Source organism: Gymnodraco acuticeps, unplaced genomic scaffold, assembly GCF_902827175.1.
Source record: "Gymnodraco acuticeps unplaced genomic scaffold, fGymAcu1.1, whole genome shotgun sequence".
Taxonomy (NCBI): domain Eukaryota; kingdom Metazoa; phylum Chordata; class Actinopteri; order Perciformes; family Bathydraconidae; genus Gymnodraco; species Gymnodraco acuticeps.
Window position 1 is genome coordinate 95,001 of NW_022990153.1, and position 17,549 is coordinate 112,549.

At 39.2% G+C, this 17,549-nt stretch overlaps 1 protein-coding gene across 1 annotated transcript in view; it reads right to left on the bottom strand.

Moving 5' to 3' along the window:
• LOC117546947 (collagen alpha-1(XII) chain-like) overlaps positions 1–17,549 on the bottom strand; it is a gene marked incomplete at its 3' end in the record, with an annotated part of 155,703 nt that overhangs the window by 91,916 nt on the left and 46,238 nt on the right. Inside the window, 3 exon segments of the mRNA XM_034217385.1 lie at positions 9,183–9,307; positions 11,647–11,839; positions 14,077–14,343. Of these exon segments, the coding sequence (XP_034073276.1) occupies positions 9,183–9,307; positions 11,647–11,839; positions 14,077–14,343 (585 nt within the window).

A 17,549-nucleotide genomic window follows, 5' to 3' on the forward strand; every position in this document is an offset into this window, starting at 1 on the left:
TTAAAGAGTCCTCTCCTGCTGATGTTCAGGTGTATATCAGTATGTAGTGTCTCTACTTTAAAGAGTCCTCTCCTGCTGATGATCAGGTGTATATCAGTATGTAGTGTCTCTACTTTAAAGAGTCCTCTCCTGCTGATGATCAGGTGTATATCAGTATGTAGTGTCTCTGCTTTAAAGAGTCCTCTCCTGCTGATGATCAGGTGTATATCAGTATGTAGTGTCTCTACTTTAAAGAGTCCTCTCCTGCTGATGTTCAGGTGTATATCAGTATGTAGTGTCTCTACTTTAAAGAGTCCTCTCCTGCTGATGTTTAGGTGTATATCAGTATGTAGTGTCTCTACTTTAAAGAGTCCTCTCCTGCTGATGTTCAGGTGTATATCAGTATGTAGTGTCTCTACTTTAAAGAGTCCTCTCCTGCTGATGTTCAGGTGTATATCAGTATGTAGTGTCTCTACTTTAAAGAGTCCTCTCCTGCTGATGTTCAGGTGGATATCAGTATGTAGTGTCTCTACTTTAAAGAGTCCTCTCCTGCTGATGTTCAGGTGTATATCAGTATGTAGTGTCTGTACTTTAAAGAGTCCTCTCCTGCTGATGTTCAGGTGTATATCAGTATGTAGTGTCTCTACTTTAAAGAGTCCTCTCCTGCTGATGTTCAGGTGTATATCAGTATGTAGTGTCTCTACTTTAAAGAGTCCTCTCCTGCTGATGTTCAGGTGTATATCAGTGTGTAGTGTCTCTACTTTAAAGAGTCCTCTCCTGCTGATGTTCAGGTGTATATCAGTATGTAGTGTCTCCACTTTAAAGAGTCCTCTCCTGCTGATGTTCAGGTATATATCAGTATGTAGTGTCTCTACTTTAAAGAGTCCTCTCCTGCTGATGTTCAGGTGTATATCAGTATGTAGTGTCTCTACTTTAAAGAGTCCTCTCCTGCTGATGTTCAGGTGTATATCAGTATGTAGTGTCTCTACTTTAAGAGTCCTCTCCTGCTGATGTTCAGGTGTGTATCAGTATGTAGAGTCTCTACTTTAAAGAGTCCTCTCCTGCTGATGTTCAGGTGTGTATCAGTATGTAGTGTCTCTACTTTAAAGAGTCCTCTCCTGCTGATGTTCAGGTGTATATCAGTATGTAGTGTCTCTACTTTAAAGAGTCCTCTCCTGCTGATGTTCAGGTGTATATCAGTATGTAGTGTCTCTACTTTAAAGAGTCCTCTCCTGCTGATGTTCAGGTGTATATCAGTATGTAGTGTCTCTGCTTTAAAGAGTCCTCTCCTGCTGATGATCAGGTGTATATCAGTATGTAGTGTCTCTACTTTAAAGAGTCCTCTCCTGCTGATGTTCAGGTGTATATCAGTATGTAGTGTCTCTACTTTAAAGAGTCCTCTCCTGCTGATGTTTAGGTGTATATCAGTATGTAGTGTCTCTACTTTAAAGAGTCCTCTCCTGCTGATGTTCAGGTGTATATCAGTATGTAGTGTCTCTACTTTAAAGAGTCCTCTCCTGCTGATGTTCAGGTGTATATCAGTATGTAGTGTCTCTACTTTAAAGAGTCCTCTCCTGCTGATGTTCAGGTGGATATCAGTATGTAGTGTCTCTACTTTAAAGAGTCCTCTCCTGCTGATGTTCAGGTGTATATCAGTATGTAGTGTCTGTACTTTAAAGAGTCCTCTCCTGCTGATGTTCAGGTGTATATCAGTATGTAGTGTCTCTACTTTAAAGAGTCCTCTCCTGCTGATGTTCAGGTGTATATCAGTATGTAGTGTCTCTACTTTAAAGAGTCCTCTCCTGCTGATGTTCAGGTGTATATTAGTATGTAGTGTCTCCACTTTAAAGAGTCCTCTCCTGCTGATGTTCAGGTATATATCAGTATGTAGTGTCTCTACTTTAAAGAGTCCTCTCCTGCTGATGTTCAGGTGTATATCAGTATGTAGTGTCTCTACTTTAAAGAGTCCTCTCCTGCTGATGTTCAGGTGTATATCAGTATGTAGTGTCTCTACTTTAAAGAGTCCTCTCCTGCTGATGTTCAGGTGTGTATCAGTATGTAGAGTCTCTACTTTAAAGAGTCCTCTCCTGCTGATGTTCAGGTGTGTATCAGTATGTAGTGTCTCTACTTTAAAGAGTCCTCTCCTGCTGATGTTCAGGTGTATATCAGTATGTAGTGTCTCTACTTTAAAGAGTCCTCTCCTGCTGATGTTCAGGTGTATATCAGTATGTAGTGTCTCTACTTTAAAGAGTCCTCTCCTGCTGATGTTCAGCTGTATATCAGTATGTAGTGTCTCTACTTTAAAGAGTCCTCTCCTGCTGATGTTCAGGTGTATATCAGTATGTAGTGTCTCTACTTTAAAGAGTCCTCTCCTGCTGATGTTCAGGTGTATATCAGTATGTAGTGTCTCTACTTTAAAGAGTCCTCTCCTGCTGATGTTCAGGTGTATATCAGTAGTGTCTCTACTTTAAAGAGTCCTCTCCTGCTGATGTTCAGGTGTATATCAGTATGTAGTATCTCTACTTTAAAGAGTCCTCTCCTGCTGATGTTCAGGTGTATATCAGTATGTAGTGTCTCTACTTTAAAGAGTCCTCTCCTGCTGATGTTCAGGTGTGTATCAGTATGTAGTGTCTCTACTTTAAAGAGTCCTCTCCTGCTGATGTTCAGGTGTATATCAGTATGTAGTGTCTCTACTTTAAAGAGTCCTCTCCTGCTGATGTTCAGGTGTATATCAGTATGTAGTGTCTCTACTTTAAAGAGTCCTCTCCTGCTGATGTTCAGCTGTATATCAGTATGTAGTGTCTCTACTTTAAAGAGTCCTCTCCTGCTGATGTTCAGGTGTATATCAGTATGTAGTGTCTCTACTTTAAAGAGTCCTCTCCTGCTGATGTTCAGGTGTATATCAGTATGTAGTGTCTCTACTTTAAAGAGTCCTCTCCTGCTGATGTTCAGGTGTATATCAGTAGTGTCTCTACTTAAAGAGTCCTCTCCTGCTGATGTTCAGGTGTATATCAGTATGTAGTATCTCTACTTTAAAGAGTCCTCTCCTGCTGATGTTCAGGTGTATATCAGTATGTAGTGTCTCTACTTTAAAGAGTCCTCTCCTGCTGATGTTCAGGTGTGTATCAGTATGTAGTGTCTCTACTTTAAAGAGTCCTCTCCTGCTGATGTTCAGGTGTATATCAGTATGTAGTGTCTCTACTTTAAAGAGTCCTCTCCTGCTGATGTTCAGGTGTATATCAGTATGTAGTGTCTCTACTTTAAAGAGTCCTCTCCTGCTGATGTTCAGGTGTGTATCAGTATGTAGTGTCTCTACTTTAAAGAGTCCTCTCCTGCTGATGTTCAGGTGTATATCAGTATGTAGTGTCGCTACTTTAAAGAGTCCTCTCCTGCTGATGTTCAGGTGTGTATCAGTATGTAGTGTCTCTACTTTGAAGAGTCCTCTCCTGCTGATGTTCAGGTGTATATCAGTATGTAGTGTCTCTACTTTAAAGAGTCCTCTCCTGCTGATGTTCAGGTGTGTATCAGTATGTAGTGTCTCTACTTTAAAGAGTCCTCTCCTGCTGATGTTCAGGTGTGTATCAGTATGTAGTGTCTCTACTTTAAAGAGTCCTCTCCTGCTGATGTTCAGGTGTGTATCAGTATGTAGTGTCTCTACTTTAAAGAGTCCTCTCCTGCTGATGTTCAGGTGTATATCAGTATGTAGTGTCGCTACTTTAAAGAGTCCTCTCCTGCTGATGTTCAGGTGTGTATCAGTATGTAGTGTCTCTACTTTAAAGAGTCCTCTCCTGCTGATGTTCAGGTGTATATCAGTATGTAGTGTCGCTACTTTAAAGAGTCCTCTCCTGCTGATGTTCAGGTGTATATCAGTATGTAGTGTCTCTACTTTAAAGAGTCCTCTCCTGCTGATGTTCAGGTGTGTATCAGTATGTAGTGTCTCTACTTTAAAGAGTCCTCTCCTGCTGATGTTCAGGTGTATATCAGTATGTAGTGTCTCTACTTTAAAGAGTCCTCTCCTGCTGATGTTCAGGTGTATATCAGTATGTAGTTTCTCTACTTTAAAGAGTCCTCTCCTGCTGATGTTCAGGTGTATATCAGTATGTAGTGTCTCTACTTTAAAGAGTCCTCTCCTGCTGATGTTCAGGTGTATATCAGTATGTAGTGTCTCTACTTTAAAGAGTCCTCTCCTGCTGATGTTCAGGTGTGTATCAGTATGTAGAGTCTCTACTTTAAAGAGTCCTCTCCTGCTGATGTTCAGGTGTATATCAGTATGTAGTGTCTCTACTTTAAAGAGTCCTCTCCTGCTGATGTTCAGGTGTGTATCAGTATGTAGTGTCTCTACTTTAAAGAGTCCTCTCCTGCTGATGTTCAGGTGTATATCAGTATGTAGTGTCTCTACTTTAAAGAGTCCTCTCCTGCTGATGTTCAGGTGTATATCAGTATGTAGTGTCTCTACTTTAAAGAGTCCTCTCCTGCTGATGTTCAGGTGTATATCAGTATGTAGTGTCTCTACTTTAAAGAGTCCTCTCCTGCTGATGTTCAGGTGTGTATCAGTATGTAGTGTCTCTATGTATGGCCATGTGTTTGCCTTTATAAAAACGTGTCTGATGTATTTCTAACAGAAAAGCTGGTAGATATAAATCTTTTAAATGTTTGCTATATTTTGAATATTTTCACAAGGCTTTCTGACGGGGAACTGAAGCCGTTATCTACGTTCCTTCAAAGCCTGCAGACATTTACAAAAACAGTAATTTTACCTGGCGGAAACAAGGAGCCGTTTGTGTTATCTTTGGTGAATCAGAACTAACTGTATAACGCACACATTAAAACTAACTAACTAACAGATCAGGGCGACTGCTTTGTTCTTCGAGGTAAAAATACTATTTTTGTCAATGGAGTCTGGAGGTAGGTAATGGCGTCAGATCCACTTTCAAAACGGGCCATCTGACAGCGAGTTAAAGCAGTGGAAATATTTTTAAATCCACGTTTCCTTAAAGCCAACAGACTCCTTTGAGAAAAGTGATTTTTACCTCGCAGAACAATAGAGTCTACTGTCTAAAATAAGCTTTGATCAGTGACTCTGGTAAATCTGAACTAACCGTTTAAAACACCAAAGGCACACAAGCAACTCCCATTTTTAAATCACTGTTTTTGTGTTTGGAGTCTGGTGGCTTTGAAGAAATGTAGATAAAGATCTTCAGTTCTGACGGTAAAACGGTAAAGCAGGGAAGATACTGTAAACTTAAACTGATATTAATGTTTTTAGGCGTCTAAAAGACGTACACAGAAGTTCAGTGTTTAGCTTCCTGCTGGTACTCCTTTCTGTTTCTCTCAACTACCATCTACAGAAGATAAATACACAACTTATAGAGAAGGCCTTCAAACTAGCTGCACCTTTACTAGCTCTGAGAACACTCTAATGATCAATCATTATAAAACATATCATATATATTATTCTGAAATGGACCAATCTGCACAACGACTACTTTCACTGTCTTTCACTATATTTAGATGAGAATACTTTTCTACTTTCACTTGAGGAACATTTTGAATGCAGGACTTTTAGTATTCCTACACTCTGGTACTTTTACTCAAGTATAAGATCTGAGTACTTCTACTTTTACTCAAGTATAAGATCTGAGTACTTCTACTTTTACTCAAGATCTGAGTACTTCTACTTTTACTCAAGAACAAGATCTGAGTACTTCTACTTTTACTCAAGAACAAGATCTGAGTACTTCTACTCTTACTCAAGTACAAGATCTGCGTACTTCTACTTTTACTCAAGAACAAGACCTGAGTACTTCTACTTTTACTCAAGAACAAGATCTGAGTACTTCTACTTTTACTCAGGTACAAGATCTGAGTACTTCTACTTTTACTCAAGAACAAGACCTGAGTACTTCTACTTTTACTCAAGAACAAGATCTGAGTACTTCTACTCTTACTCAAGTACAAGATCTGCGTACTTCTACTTTTACTCAAGTACAAGATCTGAGTACTTCTACTTTTACTCAAGAACAAGATCTGAGTACTTCTACTTTTACGAAGTACAAGATCTGAGTACTTCTACTTTTACTCAAGTACAAGACCTGAGTACTTATACTTTTACTCAAGAACAAGATCTGAGTACTTCTACTTTTACTCAGGTACAAGATCTGAGTACTTCTACTCTTACTCAAGTACATGATCTGCGTACTTCTACTTTTACTCAAGTACAAGATCTGAGTACTTCTACTTTTACTCAAGAACAAGATCTGAGTACTTCTACTTTTACGAAGTACAAGATCTGAGTACTTCTACTTTTACTCAAGTACAAGATCTGAGTATTTCTACTGTTAATAAAGTACAAGATCTGAGTACTTCTACTGTTAATAAAGTACAAGATCTGAGTACTTCTACTGTTAATAAAGTACAAGATCTGAGTATTTCTACTGTTAATAAAGTACAAGACCTGAGTACTTCTCCCACCTCTGATATTATGAGCATGATGTCCGTTTGACTGTGATTACATTTAGCAGAAAGCTGTCTACGTCAGTCGACTTTACTGAAACATCTACACCTCCACTGACCATGAACAAGCTGTCCTTCAAACACGTGTCTGTGTATTCAATGGAAAACATTTGAAAGGGAAGTTAGCCATGTTGAGTTTTAACATTTTGATGGTACTGATCAGAAATCTAAGAGCATGACCTCTCTGCAGATAATAAGCATAACGAAGTGAATGACTCTCATAATGAAACCCTCTTATCGAACATAAGGCTGAGCGCCACACGCTACCAATCGCAGCTGTGGAGACATTGGTTTAGTTGTCTCTTTGTAGGACACTGATTTAAATGATTCTTAAACTATGAATTCTTGTTACGCTGTGTATGTAATTTATTATATGTAATGTCTTTTATCTGGACCCTGAGTCTGCAATCAAGTTTTCATTCATTCATAATATTTAATAATAATGTAAGCGTCTTTGAGCATTAGGAAAAGCGCTATACAAATCCCATGTATTATTATTAATATTATTATAACGTCAATAAGTCCAGGGCTTTTCTCACTTCACTGTCGCAGCTCTCACACTTTGTTCAAAGCATCAGCAAAGGACCAAAGCATGACGTGTCAAAGCTAAAGTTTGTGCAGCGTGTGAAGGACCGTGCCAGAACATATGGAGCTGTCAGAGGGTCTGGATCTGAGCCTGGGAATATACGAGGGTCTCTGAGAGGAACCTCGTGGAAAATGTTCCCCGGTTCTGCTCCACATTGCAGAGAAACTTTGCCCAGGGTCAGCACCTCCTCTGGGCCTCATGAGGATCATATTCCTAACGGCATACATCCAGAATGCAGCTCTGCATCATTAAATATACACAACTGAGGGGTGGAAAGTACATTTACTCAAGTATAATGTAGTTTGAGAGTTTTGTTCTCATGCCACTTTCTACTTGTACTCCACCATGTTTTGCTTTAGTTATCCATTACTTTATATATGGAGTTTTACATTGTTGATTTGAGATATCTCTACTTTATTTGAGTATTATATTGTTAAGCCACTTTCTACTTGTACTTCACCACGTATCAGAGGGTAATCTTGCACTTTTTTACTCTTTACTTAAGTTACATTTTGAGATACCTCTACTTTTTTTGAGCAATTCGTTTTCATGCCACCTTCTACTTGTATTCCTCCATGTTATTTACTACTTTATATATTACGTTTTACAATGTTTAAGTACTGTACTTAAGTACATTTAAGGGTACCTCTACTTTATTTGAGTGTTATATTGTTATGCCACTTTCTACTTGTACTCTACTACTACTTTACTTCATACACTTTATTTATCTCACAGTTGAAGTATATCATAGACTGTATTATAGACAGTTGCAGGTTCATATTAGTATTCTGTTCCTCTACTGTGACGTTTCCATTTTGCCTTTGCAGACTATTTACATGCACACAAACGTATAACCTGCACAGGGAAGGGAAACCCCAACAAGCAGAATATGGGCTCTTTAAGATTTTTACAAATAAAAAATATGAAGAATTTAAAAATTAAAAATTAAAAGTTTGCATAAAATGTGAATTTCTCGATGTGAATATTTGTTGGTTTTCCATTTGAAATATGATTGCATTTCTCACATCTAGTGATGCAATATTTACTAGGATAACAGTCACTAGGGACACTTTCATTCATCTGTATGGAATCTGAATGAACTTGAGTATTTCCCTGATTATATACAGAACTTTAGAGGTAACAGAGTTTTTTTACACTGTGGTTTTAGTACTTTTTACCCGAGTAAATGAAACCTTCTCCTCCTCTGCATACTTGCAAGCAGAGCCGGAAGTATAACGATAGGAAATATCTACTTTTGCATGAAAACATTTGCAGTTCAATAGCTTTTTGGAAGAGATATATGTTTGTGGCTACGTCGTTTAAACATGTAAAACGTGAGTTGGCCAGGGAACGTGTCCAACTGTACGAATTTATAATCGTTAATGTCGACATGTCTGTGAAATGATGTGTGATTATGCTTCAGATCAAACTCCAAAGGAGATATGAGGTAGGTGAGAAACTGTGGGCCAAGCAGCTCTGAATCATTTGTAATAATCACAATCATCTGCGTCAAACAGACAGTGATGCTAATCCCCCCCCGACAGCGAATAACTCAGCGTTCTGGCTCTAATTTACGTCGAACCACTCCTGGTTTTTTAAAAGGGATTTTCTTGGGAAAGTCCTGAGTGTCCTCTTCCAGCATGAGAGTAGCATGCTAACAAAGGTCTCCCAACTGTAGCTGTGAACATGACAGGATGTGTGATTACCTAGAAGAGCATCAGGACTGTTTGAGGCAGATGATAGCTATGTGATTAACATGATGATTCAGCCTCTATGGAGAGAGACATCGAGCATGCTCATTTCTGACGTGGAGCTAATCTGAAGTAAACATTGAATACTGCTTTCTATTCCTCCATCTTGTGACTGTGTAACTCCCTCTCTTGGATATCAGCATGTGAAGGACACTGCTCAGGAACTAGTTGATGCTCTGTATGTGATGACTCCTTCCATTCTGGAAAGGATCACAGATACATGGATCCTGAGACTGAAGCTCAAGCCGGGGACCAGGGAGATTTTTCTAACACATTTGGATCGGAGAGCGTCTGGTCTGCAGGCTGCTCTGTGTGAGAATGAGTTTTGGTGCGGTGGAAACATCGGCTTTTACCGGAGGTGTCGACGGGAGGAGAGTCGGGATCGTCCATCAGGGTGGTGTTCTCCTCCCCCGCCAGAGGAACACTCTCCCCTCCGTCAAACATCCCAGACACGGCCACAGTGTACTTCGTTCCCGCCCTGAGGGAAGAAAGTAAAAAAAACATAAATCTAAATGTCTATAATGTGAAAAAATAAGCTCCTGGTATTTCAAATGGCTCTCAAGTTAAATAACTTCTTTTATTGGACCTGCATAACTTAAAGGTCTCCTAAAAAAAGAAAGAGAGCAGAGCTCATGCAGGAGAATTCTACCCAGAAACTCAGCTAAATGCTGCCGTGATGAAACTCCACATCATGTTCCAAACCACATCAAGGATCCTCTCTGAAACAGGATGGAGCTCAAACTCTTTCTCTCTCTCAGGTTTACCACAAGGTGACTTCCTTTTGATTTCCTGCTTCTTCACACACACTCTCTCCAGCACAGGTTAGCTCTGAGTGTTAGCATGCTAATGTAAACACAGACCATATTACTTCCAGAACACGTCTCATTGTTTCTGACAGCAACGTTTCTGATTGGCCCGTGGGGGTAAAGCCCGCCCACATTTTAGTAATGTTGTAATGACGCAGCAAATCTGGATCAGCTCCGTTGTTCCCCGTTTTTAGAGATGTGGGTACGGAGGAGAAGAGAGAGGGGTTTATTTTCTGACACATATTTATGTTTAAAAGACATAAAAAAGTGCATTTTGCATAATAGGAGACCTTTAACTAATCTACAGGAACCTTGTTAGAGAGTTCACCATGAAGTTGTTCATAATAATATTTTGCTTAAAAGTGCAAACATTAAAACACACCAGGATAATATGACCCTGTTTCAACAGATGTTGTTCATGAAACAAACACATTTCACATGATGTTCTACTTTAGAGTAATTCTGTCTGAGTCAAACTGGCGTTACACCTCTGTTCTCAGTCCAGACAAGGGAGAATAAAACAGGAAGAGACAGTGGATCGTCACGATGCTGCCAGGAAGTTAATTGTAAAAAATGTACAGTGCTTCACTACAGCGGAGTCCAGGTTGTCTAAGTATGTTCGATAGCCAAAAGCTGGCATAGCATGAACTGCCAACTCACTTGCTATTTAAGTTAGACAGACTTTGAGTCTTTTAGTTTCTGAGAAGCTCAAAGACTATAGCCATACAGTTATTTCTGAATAAAAAGCACAATAATCCTACAATCCTACCCATCCCTAGCTGCTGGTAAAGACACCAAGGTAAGCGACATATTTAATTGGTTATCCATGTTGAATTAACCACAAGTATTAAAGGCTTAACCTGTTTAGCCCTGAGCCTGTTTTTCAGGTCTCAGGGTCGAAAATGACAATCCCAGAACAAATGACCATATCTTCCCTTCTAAAAGGGTTAAATTAATAATCTTTTTTCTCAAAGTAATGATAAACCTGTGAGTTGGATGTAGAAAAGTCAGAATCAATATAGATGTTTTTTTATTTTAAAGTAAATTCAGATTGAACATAGAAAAAACTGTAAATTATAGTGTCCGTCCAAAAATTCGTTTTTACTTATAGTGAAAACTAACCTTGGATGATGGTAAGGTAGACTAAAAGCTTTAGGAATCCAAAGTACAACATATAATAAGTACCCTGTATCAGGATTGATGCAAAACAAGTGAAATTTGACCTTTTTAGAGAGGTTTAGAAAAAAAAAAACACTTCTGGGGCCATTTGGGTGGATTTTACATATCTCTTGTCCCCCTTTGTCGATGTTGCTGATTGACATCTCTTTCTAACCGTTAGAGCCAATATAATCGAAGGGGAATCTCCCCACTCACACACATGCTAAAACAAAAAGGTGGGGGCTTTGCACATTCAGTTTTGCATCAGAGCGAACCTATCTCTAGCTCTGACATCTGGAAACGGAAAAGCAGGTTTATTGCTTATGGATTATCAGAAATCATTCAAAGTGACACAGACACATTGGATTAACCTATGGATTAACTTCAGCTGCGTTTTTATCGTTGTAATGCCATTGAAGACCACTTCTGACTAGACAACGACACAGATGAGCCATGTTAGCGTTTTTAGCTACCTAGCGCCACATGTTTTGATGTCTGTTTTTGTTTATAAAGTCGCAATTTCGTATCATTGAGTGATAATGTCTGTACCCATCGAATCAGTTAGATGAGTTTCTTCCCGTTACATGGATATAAAACATTCATAGTTTATTAAATGAACATGCCCTCAGACACTGTTTCCTGCAAGATGTTGCAGGAGGGCCCCGGTACCGGGGTCTCTCGGGCTTAACAGGTTAAGGGTCACCTGATAGTGGCGTCACTGGTTTAAAAGTCTCAGATTCCTGCCGTCCAAACTACAACACAGTCCCTGATTTTCAAACATCGAACCCTTCTCTAAATGAAGGCATGACCTTTTTCAGAATATTTAAACATCTAGTAGTTAGAAAAAGCTTACCTAAGTTCCTCTAGAACGATGGTGTTATCGTAGGGACCGACTAGGAGCTCCCCCAGGTCGATATCATTCCCATCGGGGTGAAAGGTCACCTTGTATCCCTTCACTTCTCCGGGAGATGGATCCCAGGTGACCCTGAAACTGGTCTTAGTGGGTTCTGAGGTCTGAAGGTTCCTGGGAGCCTTGTAGGGAGACACTGAAATAAAAAGAACCCGGGAAGAACTTCAGGACAAACTTGTGCAGATCAAAAATTTAATAAAACTCCATTGATTGGCAAAGGTTTGGAAGGTCAGCCAGTCCACATTCAAGCTCATCAGTCCATAATACAATACCTTGAACCTGATTGGTTAAAGAAGCCCAGTGTCATGCCGTGTGTTAGTAATAATAGCGTGTGATTGAGCGTGGGTTTATCAACTGTGGTTTTAGTGTGCTGGTGCTTCTTTGCAGGGTTAAATAATATGCATCTTAACAAGTCGTTTAAACTGGAAGTCAGTCTTAAACTCTGGCACAAAAGGGGATACAAATCTGCAACTTGGACGACCTAATCATGTTTGCGTCCAACAAAGCATGAGTTGTGTTATCGTTTCTCTAGAAAAAAGTGACAAAATTGTCCGACAAGCCGAGGTTCTCCATCAGTTTTGCAATAATGAAATTTACTTGGAGATAGCAAGGAAGCCAGTTGAGGTCAGAGTCCTTAGCCGGACCAGAAAGGTTGGATTTTGGGGGAATTTAAACACACTTTCCTGTGTATGTCAAAGACAAATATAGTCAAACAGTTGAGAAGTGACCCTAACCCTAATCCTAGTTAGATCAAAGAAACACATCCATTGGGTCACTGACTTGAACCAATATTAGCCCAAAAAGTTCAAGCGAAATGTTTTATTTTTCTACCTAAAAATGTGTTTCGCATTACTGACATTTCATAGGAAAAAGTCCTTCAAGGTCAGTAGAGATGAAAGTCTAAATACTGACTCTAAAAGTTTGATTTTGTGGGAATCAAACACATTTTCCAACGTTAAATGCAGTCAGATAAAGTTGAGAAGTAACCCTAACCCTAACTCTAGCAACTGAAAACAACACATCCATTAGTTAGTCTTAGACTTTCTGTAAGTAGAACCAATATAAGCCCAAAGGTTAACCTGGAAACATCTAATTTTGTACCAAAAAAGTGTCTAAATCCTGACTATAAAGTCATAACGTTGATAGTGACCCTAACCCTAACCCCGGTCAAATAAAGTGACTACACACAGAAGCAATAACAACACATCCATTAGTTATTCCAACTTTCTATAAGTAGGACCGATGCTAGCCCAAGATGTATGGTACATTTAATGATATACCACATACTTGTAGCTGGTTAATGCTCCGTGACGTTTAGGCTATTTAATGTGTGTTCGAGACACTTTTCGATATCGGAGCTACTGGTTCTGCAACAACTTTCTACCCAGTAGCACTCGCCATGTACTCTAGATGATTGGGGCTGGAGTTTAACCAATATTTGGGTAGTGAGAGGTGGCATGGCTGCTGTGGAAACCTGAACAACTAGTTTGCAATCAGGCATCTCCAAACCAGACCTGGAACATTCCTCTGTTTCCTAAAGCGTTGAAATCAGACCAACGTGTCTACCTCTACATCATCTGCAAGATTTGGTAACACTTTATATTAAGGTACACATATTCACCATCAACTAGTTGTTAATTAAAATGCATATTAGCAGTATATTGTCTCTTTATTAGTCATTATAAAACACGTATTAAGTACTAGGCCATTAGCTAAGAGTTTTTCCTTAATAACCCTCTAATTAGTGCTGATTTATTGTAAGTAAGGACGTTGTTGTACGTGAGTTTGGGTCTTAATATGCTTTGCTCAATATCTCCCATAATAACACCTAACACATATGGTTACTATAAGTGTTAATTAACTCAAAATGAGGTTTTTCTAACTCAGAATATGTTCCCTATTTTAAAGTGAAGTCTTGTTCATTTGTACTGTTTCTGTTTCTGATTTGATGTAAAGCGTCTTTGAGCATCAGGAAAAGCGCTATAAAAATCCAATGTATTATTATTATTATTAATATTATAACCAATAAGCTAGTAGTTTGACTCAAAATTTTTATATTTTACTATATATTTTTAACTATTTTTTATATGTTTCTAGTTCTCTACCTGTGTTTTTAATTCTTGTTTGTATGCACCACGACACCAAGTCAAATTCCTCGTACGTGTAAACCTACCTGGTAATAAACCTGATTCTGATTCTAATTCTAATATGCATGTTAATTAACAACCATTTGATGGTGAACATGTGTACCTTAATCTAAAGTGTTACCCAAGTTTTAAGAGTGAGCTCAGGTTCAAACGTCTTGTTTGGGATGTTTCGTGTTTCTGCGGTGTGCTGTTCTGTCAGAGGGTTGAATTATGGACCAAAACGTACGTGTCGTTCCTACTCCTTGCCTTGCTTTTCCTTCCCCTCGCTTGTAGATGGGGTTCACGGTGATGGTGTAGGTGGTGGTGGGCTGCAGGCGCTTCATGACGGTGGAGCTGCTAGTCCCGGGGACCTTCAGGAACATTTCTTTTCCCCCGTCAATCGGAGAGTACTTCAGCCGATAATGCGCCACTTTTCCCGGCGCTGGCGTCCACGAGACTCTCATGGATCGCTCGGTCTCCTCCGACACGGCCAAGCTTTTACCGGCAGCAGACGCTGAGAACAGAGGAAAAAATATATATATTATATTATAATGCCAACATTTTTGTATTTTTAAATGTAATATAATATTTGTTCTAGGTTTTTTTGTAGTGCAGTAACAGGATGTACGATATCATTTATTTATCTATTTATTTAATGTATTATTTTCTTTGCTTCTCGACCCATATATTTTCAATAATATATACACATATATATATATATATTTGAGTGTTTACATTTATAGCTAATATTTAGATTAATTTAAATCTTAAATAATACTTTAAAATATATTCTTTGCAGGGAAATACATACAAAAATATATATATTTTACCCCATATTTAGCCTTTTATGAATATTGTGCTTCCTGTGATTTGAATATTGCACCGTAATGCAATGATAAAATGTTGATGTTTTCTTACTACAATTACACTTCATTATCATCGTTAACCTGTTTTGTATGCACATGATTATATTGTACACACATATTCTTTTGGGGGCTGTTAAACTTCCATAAACAGCTAGTTATTTGTTATCAAAAATCCTAAAATCAACCCCTGTTCTCTATTTCCAGGCATTCAATGACCTCCTGGTCACTACAGACCCTGGTGACTCTGCCATCCTAATGCTCTTAGACCTCACAGCTGCCTTTGATACGATTGACCACTCCATCCTTATCTCTGGTCTAGAGCACTGTGTGGGTATCAGGGGCGCTGCCTTAGAGTGGCTCAGGTCCTATCTATCCAAGAGATCTTTCTCTGTTAGACTTGGTGACTTTGCATCTTCTTCTGCCCCCTATCCTGTGGAGTTCCCCAAGGTTCTATTTTGGGGCCCATTTTATTCTCCTTATACCTTCTCCCCCTTGGACTAATGTTTAGAAAACATGGCGTCTCCTACCACCTTTATGCGGACGACTCCCAAATATACCTACCCCTAAAACAATAACACCAGCTCTCTGATGCCCCTGGTCGACTGTCTTAATGACAGAAAGGCCTGGATGGCGCTAAACCTTTTAAATATAAATGAGAGCAAAACGGTGATGATGAGAGCAAAATGGTGATGTCCTTTCCATTGACCTGGGTTCAACCGTATGCAAAACCCACGGTCACTAATCTGGGCGTCAAAATCGACAGTGCTTTTAAATTGGATAAACAGATAAACTCTGTGGTTGAGTCCAGTTGTTATCACTTGAGGCTCCTGTCCAAAATTAAACCGGTTTCATCCTTTTTAGACTTTGAGCGTGTTATTCATGCCTTTGTTTCTACGCGTCTAGATTACTGCAATGCACTTTATGCCAGCCTAAACAAGACCTCGCTGGCACGCCTGCAGCTGGTACAAAACGCTGCGGCTCGGCTGCTTACAGGAACACACAAGCATGAACACATCACACCAGTTCTGGCTTCCCTCCACTGGCTTCCTGTCCATTTTAGAGTTCATTTTTAGATGTTATTGTTTGTTTTTGAATCTCTTAATGGGCTGGCCCCTCAGTACATCTCTGACCTCCTACAGGTGAACACCCCCTCAAGGGCTTTGAGGTCAGCTGATCAGCTGCTGCAAGTAGTCCCTAAAACCAAGAAAAAGACCAGGGGAGACCGAGCCTTCTCAGCGGTAGCCCCCAGGCTCTGGAACGACCTGCCCCCTCATGTCAAATTGTCGCCCACTCGCCCAACTTTTAAGTCGCTCCTGAAGACCCACCTCTTTTCCCTCGCTTTCGAGCCAGTCTGAGCTATGCTCTACCTATTGTATGTTTTATCGATTTGTATGCTTTTATTGTCTGTCCAGCTTTTATGTACCTTGTATTAATTATTATGTGTGCCTTTTATCCTTTTATATTTTCTTATGTGTGCCTTTTATCTATTATTGTAATATTATATTCTATTATAATGTTATGTTTGTTGTGAAGCACTTTGGTAAACCCTCTGTTTTTAATATGTGCTATACAAATAAAGTGTGTGTGTGTGTTTAACTGCAGGCATAAATGTTGAGTAATCCCACCAGCATCATGCCAAGACTAATTGGTTATAAATTAGGCGTTCAAATTATCTATTGGTGAGGAAATGTTAACCACATTTTCCCTCAGAAACAAAGATATGAAATCAACTTTTTCCAATTATTCTGCAAGTTATTACAAAAAGAAAACTCTGCAAGGGAAGAATATGTAACTTTAACAATACCCAGGAACGTTTTTCAGACCGCTTGATTTTGTTTTATTGGCGGAAAGAAACATGGCATCCAACTTTTCAATGTGTTGTTGGCAAGCCCCCAGGAAGTGTGCCGGACTCTGTGCCCAATATTCGTTGTGTCCAAACGGCGGTAATGCAACTTCTGTATCAGTCCGTGACGTCACTGGGCCCAGAAATACTTTTTCCCATTGACTAACATGGGGAAAGAGACGTCTGTAAATCAGTGGATACTTTTTTTGTAACTAAATAAACGACCCAGTATGAACTATGTTATAGCCCTAATTAGAATCATTCGGTCCTTAAAGTTGTAAAATGCACTAAAAGCCGAATCTAGATTTATTTTCTTTCTCCATTCAGTCTAGTGAGCCGAGTGTGGGAGCTCGGGGCGGGGCTTAAGGGGTGCATGCTCTGTGAGCGCACATACGGGTCTTCTGCTCGGCATGATGGGTAATCTGTGACGTTTCGCTCTCTCAAAGGTTGGGCCATTTTATCTTCATGCGCCAATGAGCAGCTCTCATAGGAAAGAACGAGACCCCGCCTCCCACGCTGTATCCAGTTCTTATTAAACATCCATGCCGGGGATTACAAAATAAATAGCTGGAGGAACAAAACACGCTGAAAATGTGTTTTATGAACTCATGAGGTTTCTACACATGGAGGAAATCAAATGTACTTTGGGTGGTTCCATAGGTACATTTTCAGGGTTTTTATCCAAATTATTTTCTGTATTTTTATAGAAAAAACCCCAGATTTGTACAAGATATTTTGTTTATGTGATATTTCTACCCTTTATTTTATTGGAGGGGTTCCTTTGTGCATGTTGTGTTTATTAATTATGTATTTATTGTTATTTATAATGACTTTATTTGTACTGTATTATTATTATATTGTTATTGTTATGACATGTTTCTACCCTCTATTTTATGGTTTATCTTTTTAGATGTATTTATTTGTAAGTGTTTGATTTGTCTAAATGTCGTCTTGCTGTGGGTGGACTGTTTGTGAAGATTTACGCAATCTGATTCCTCATGTTTTAAATAT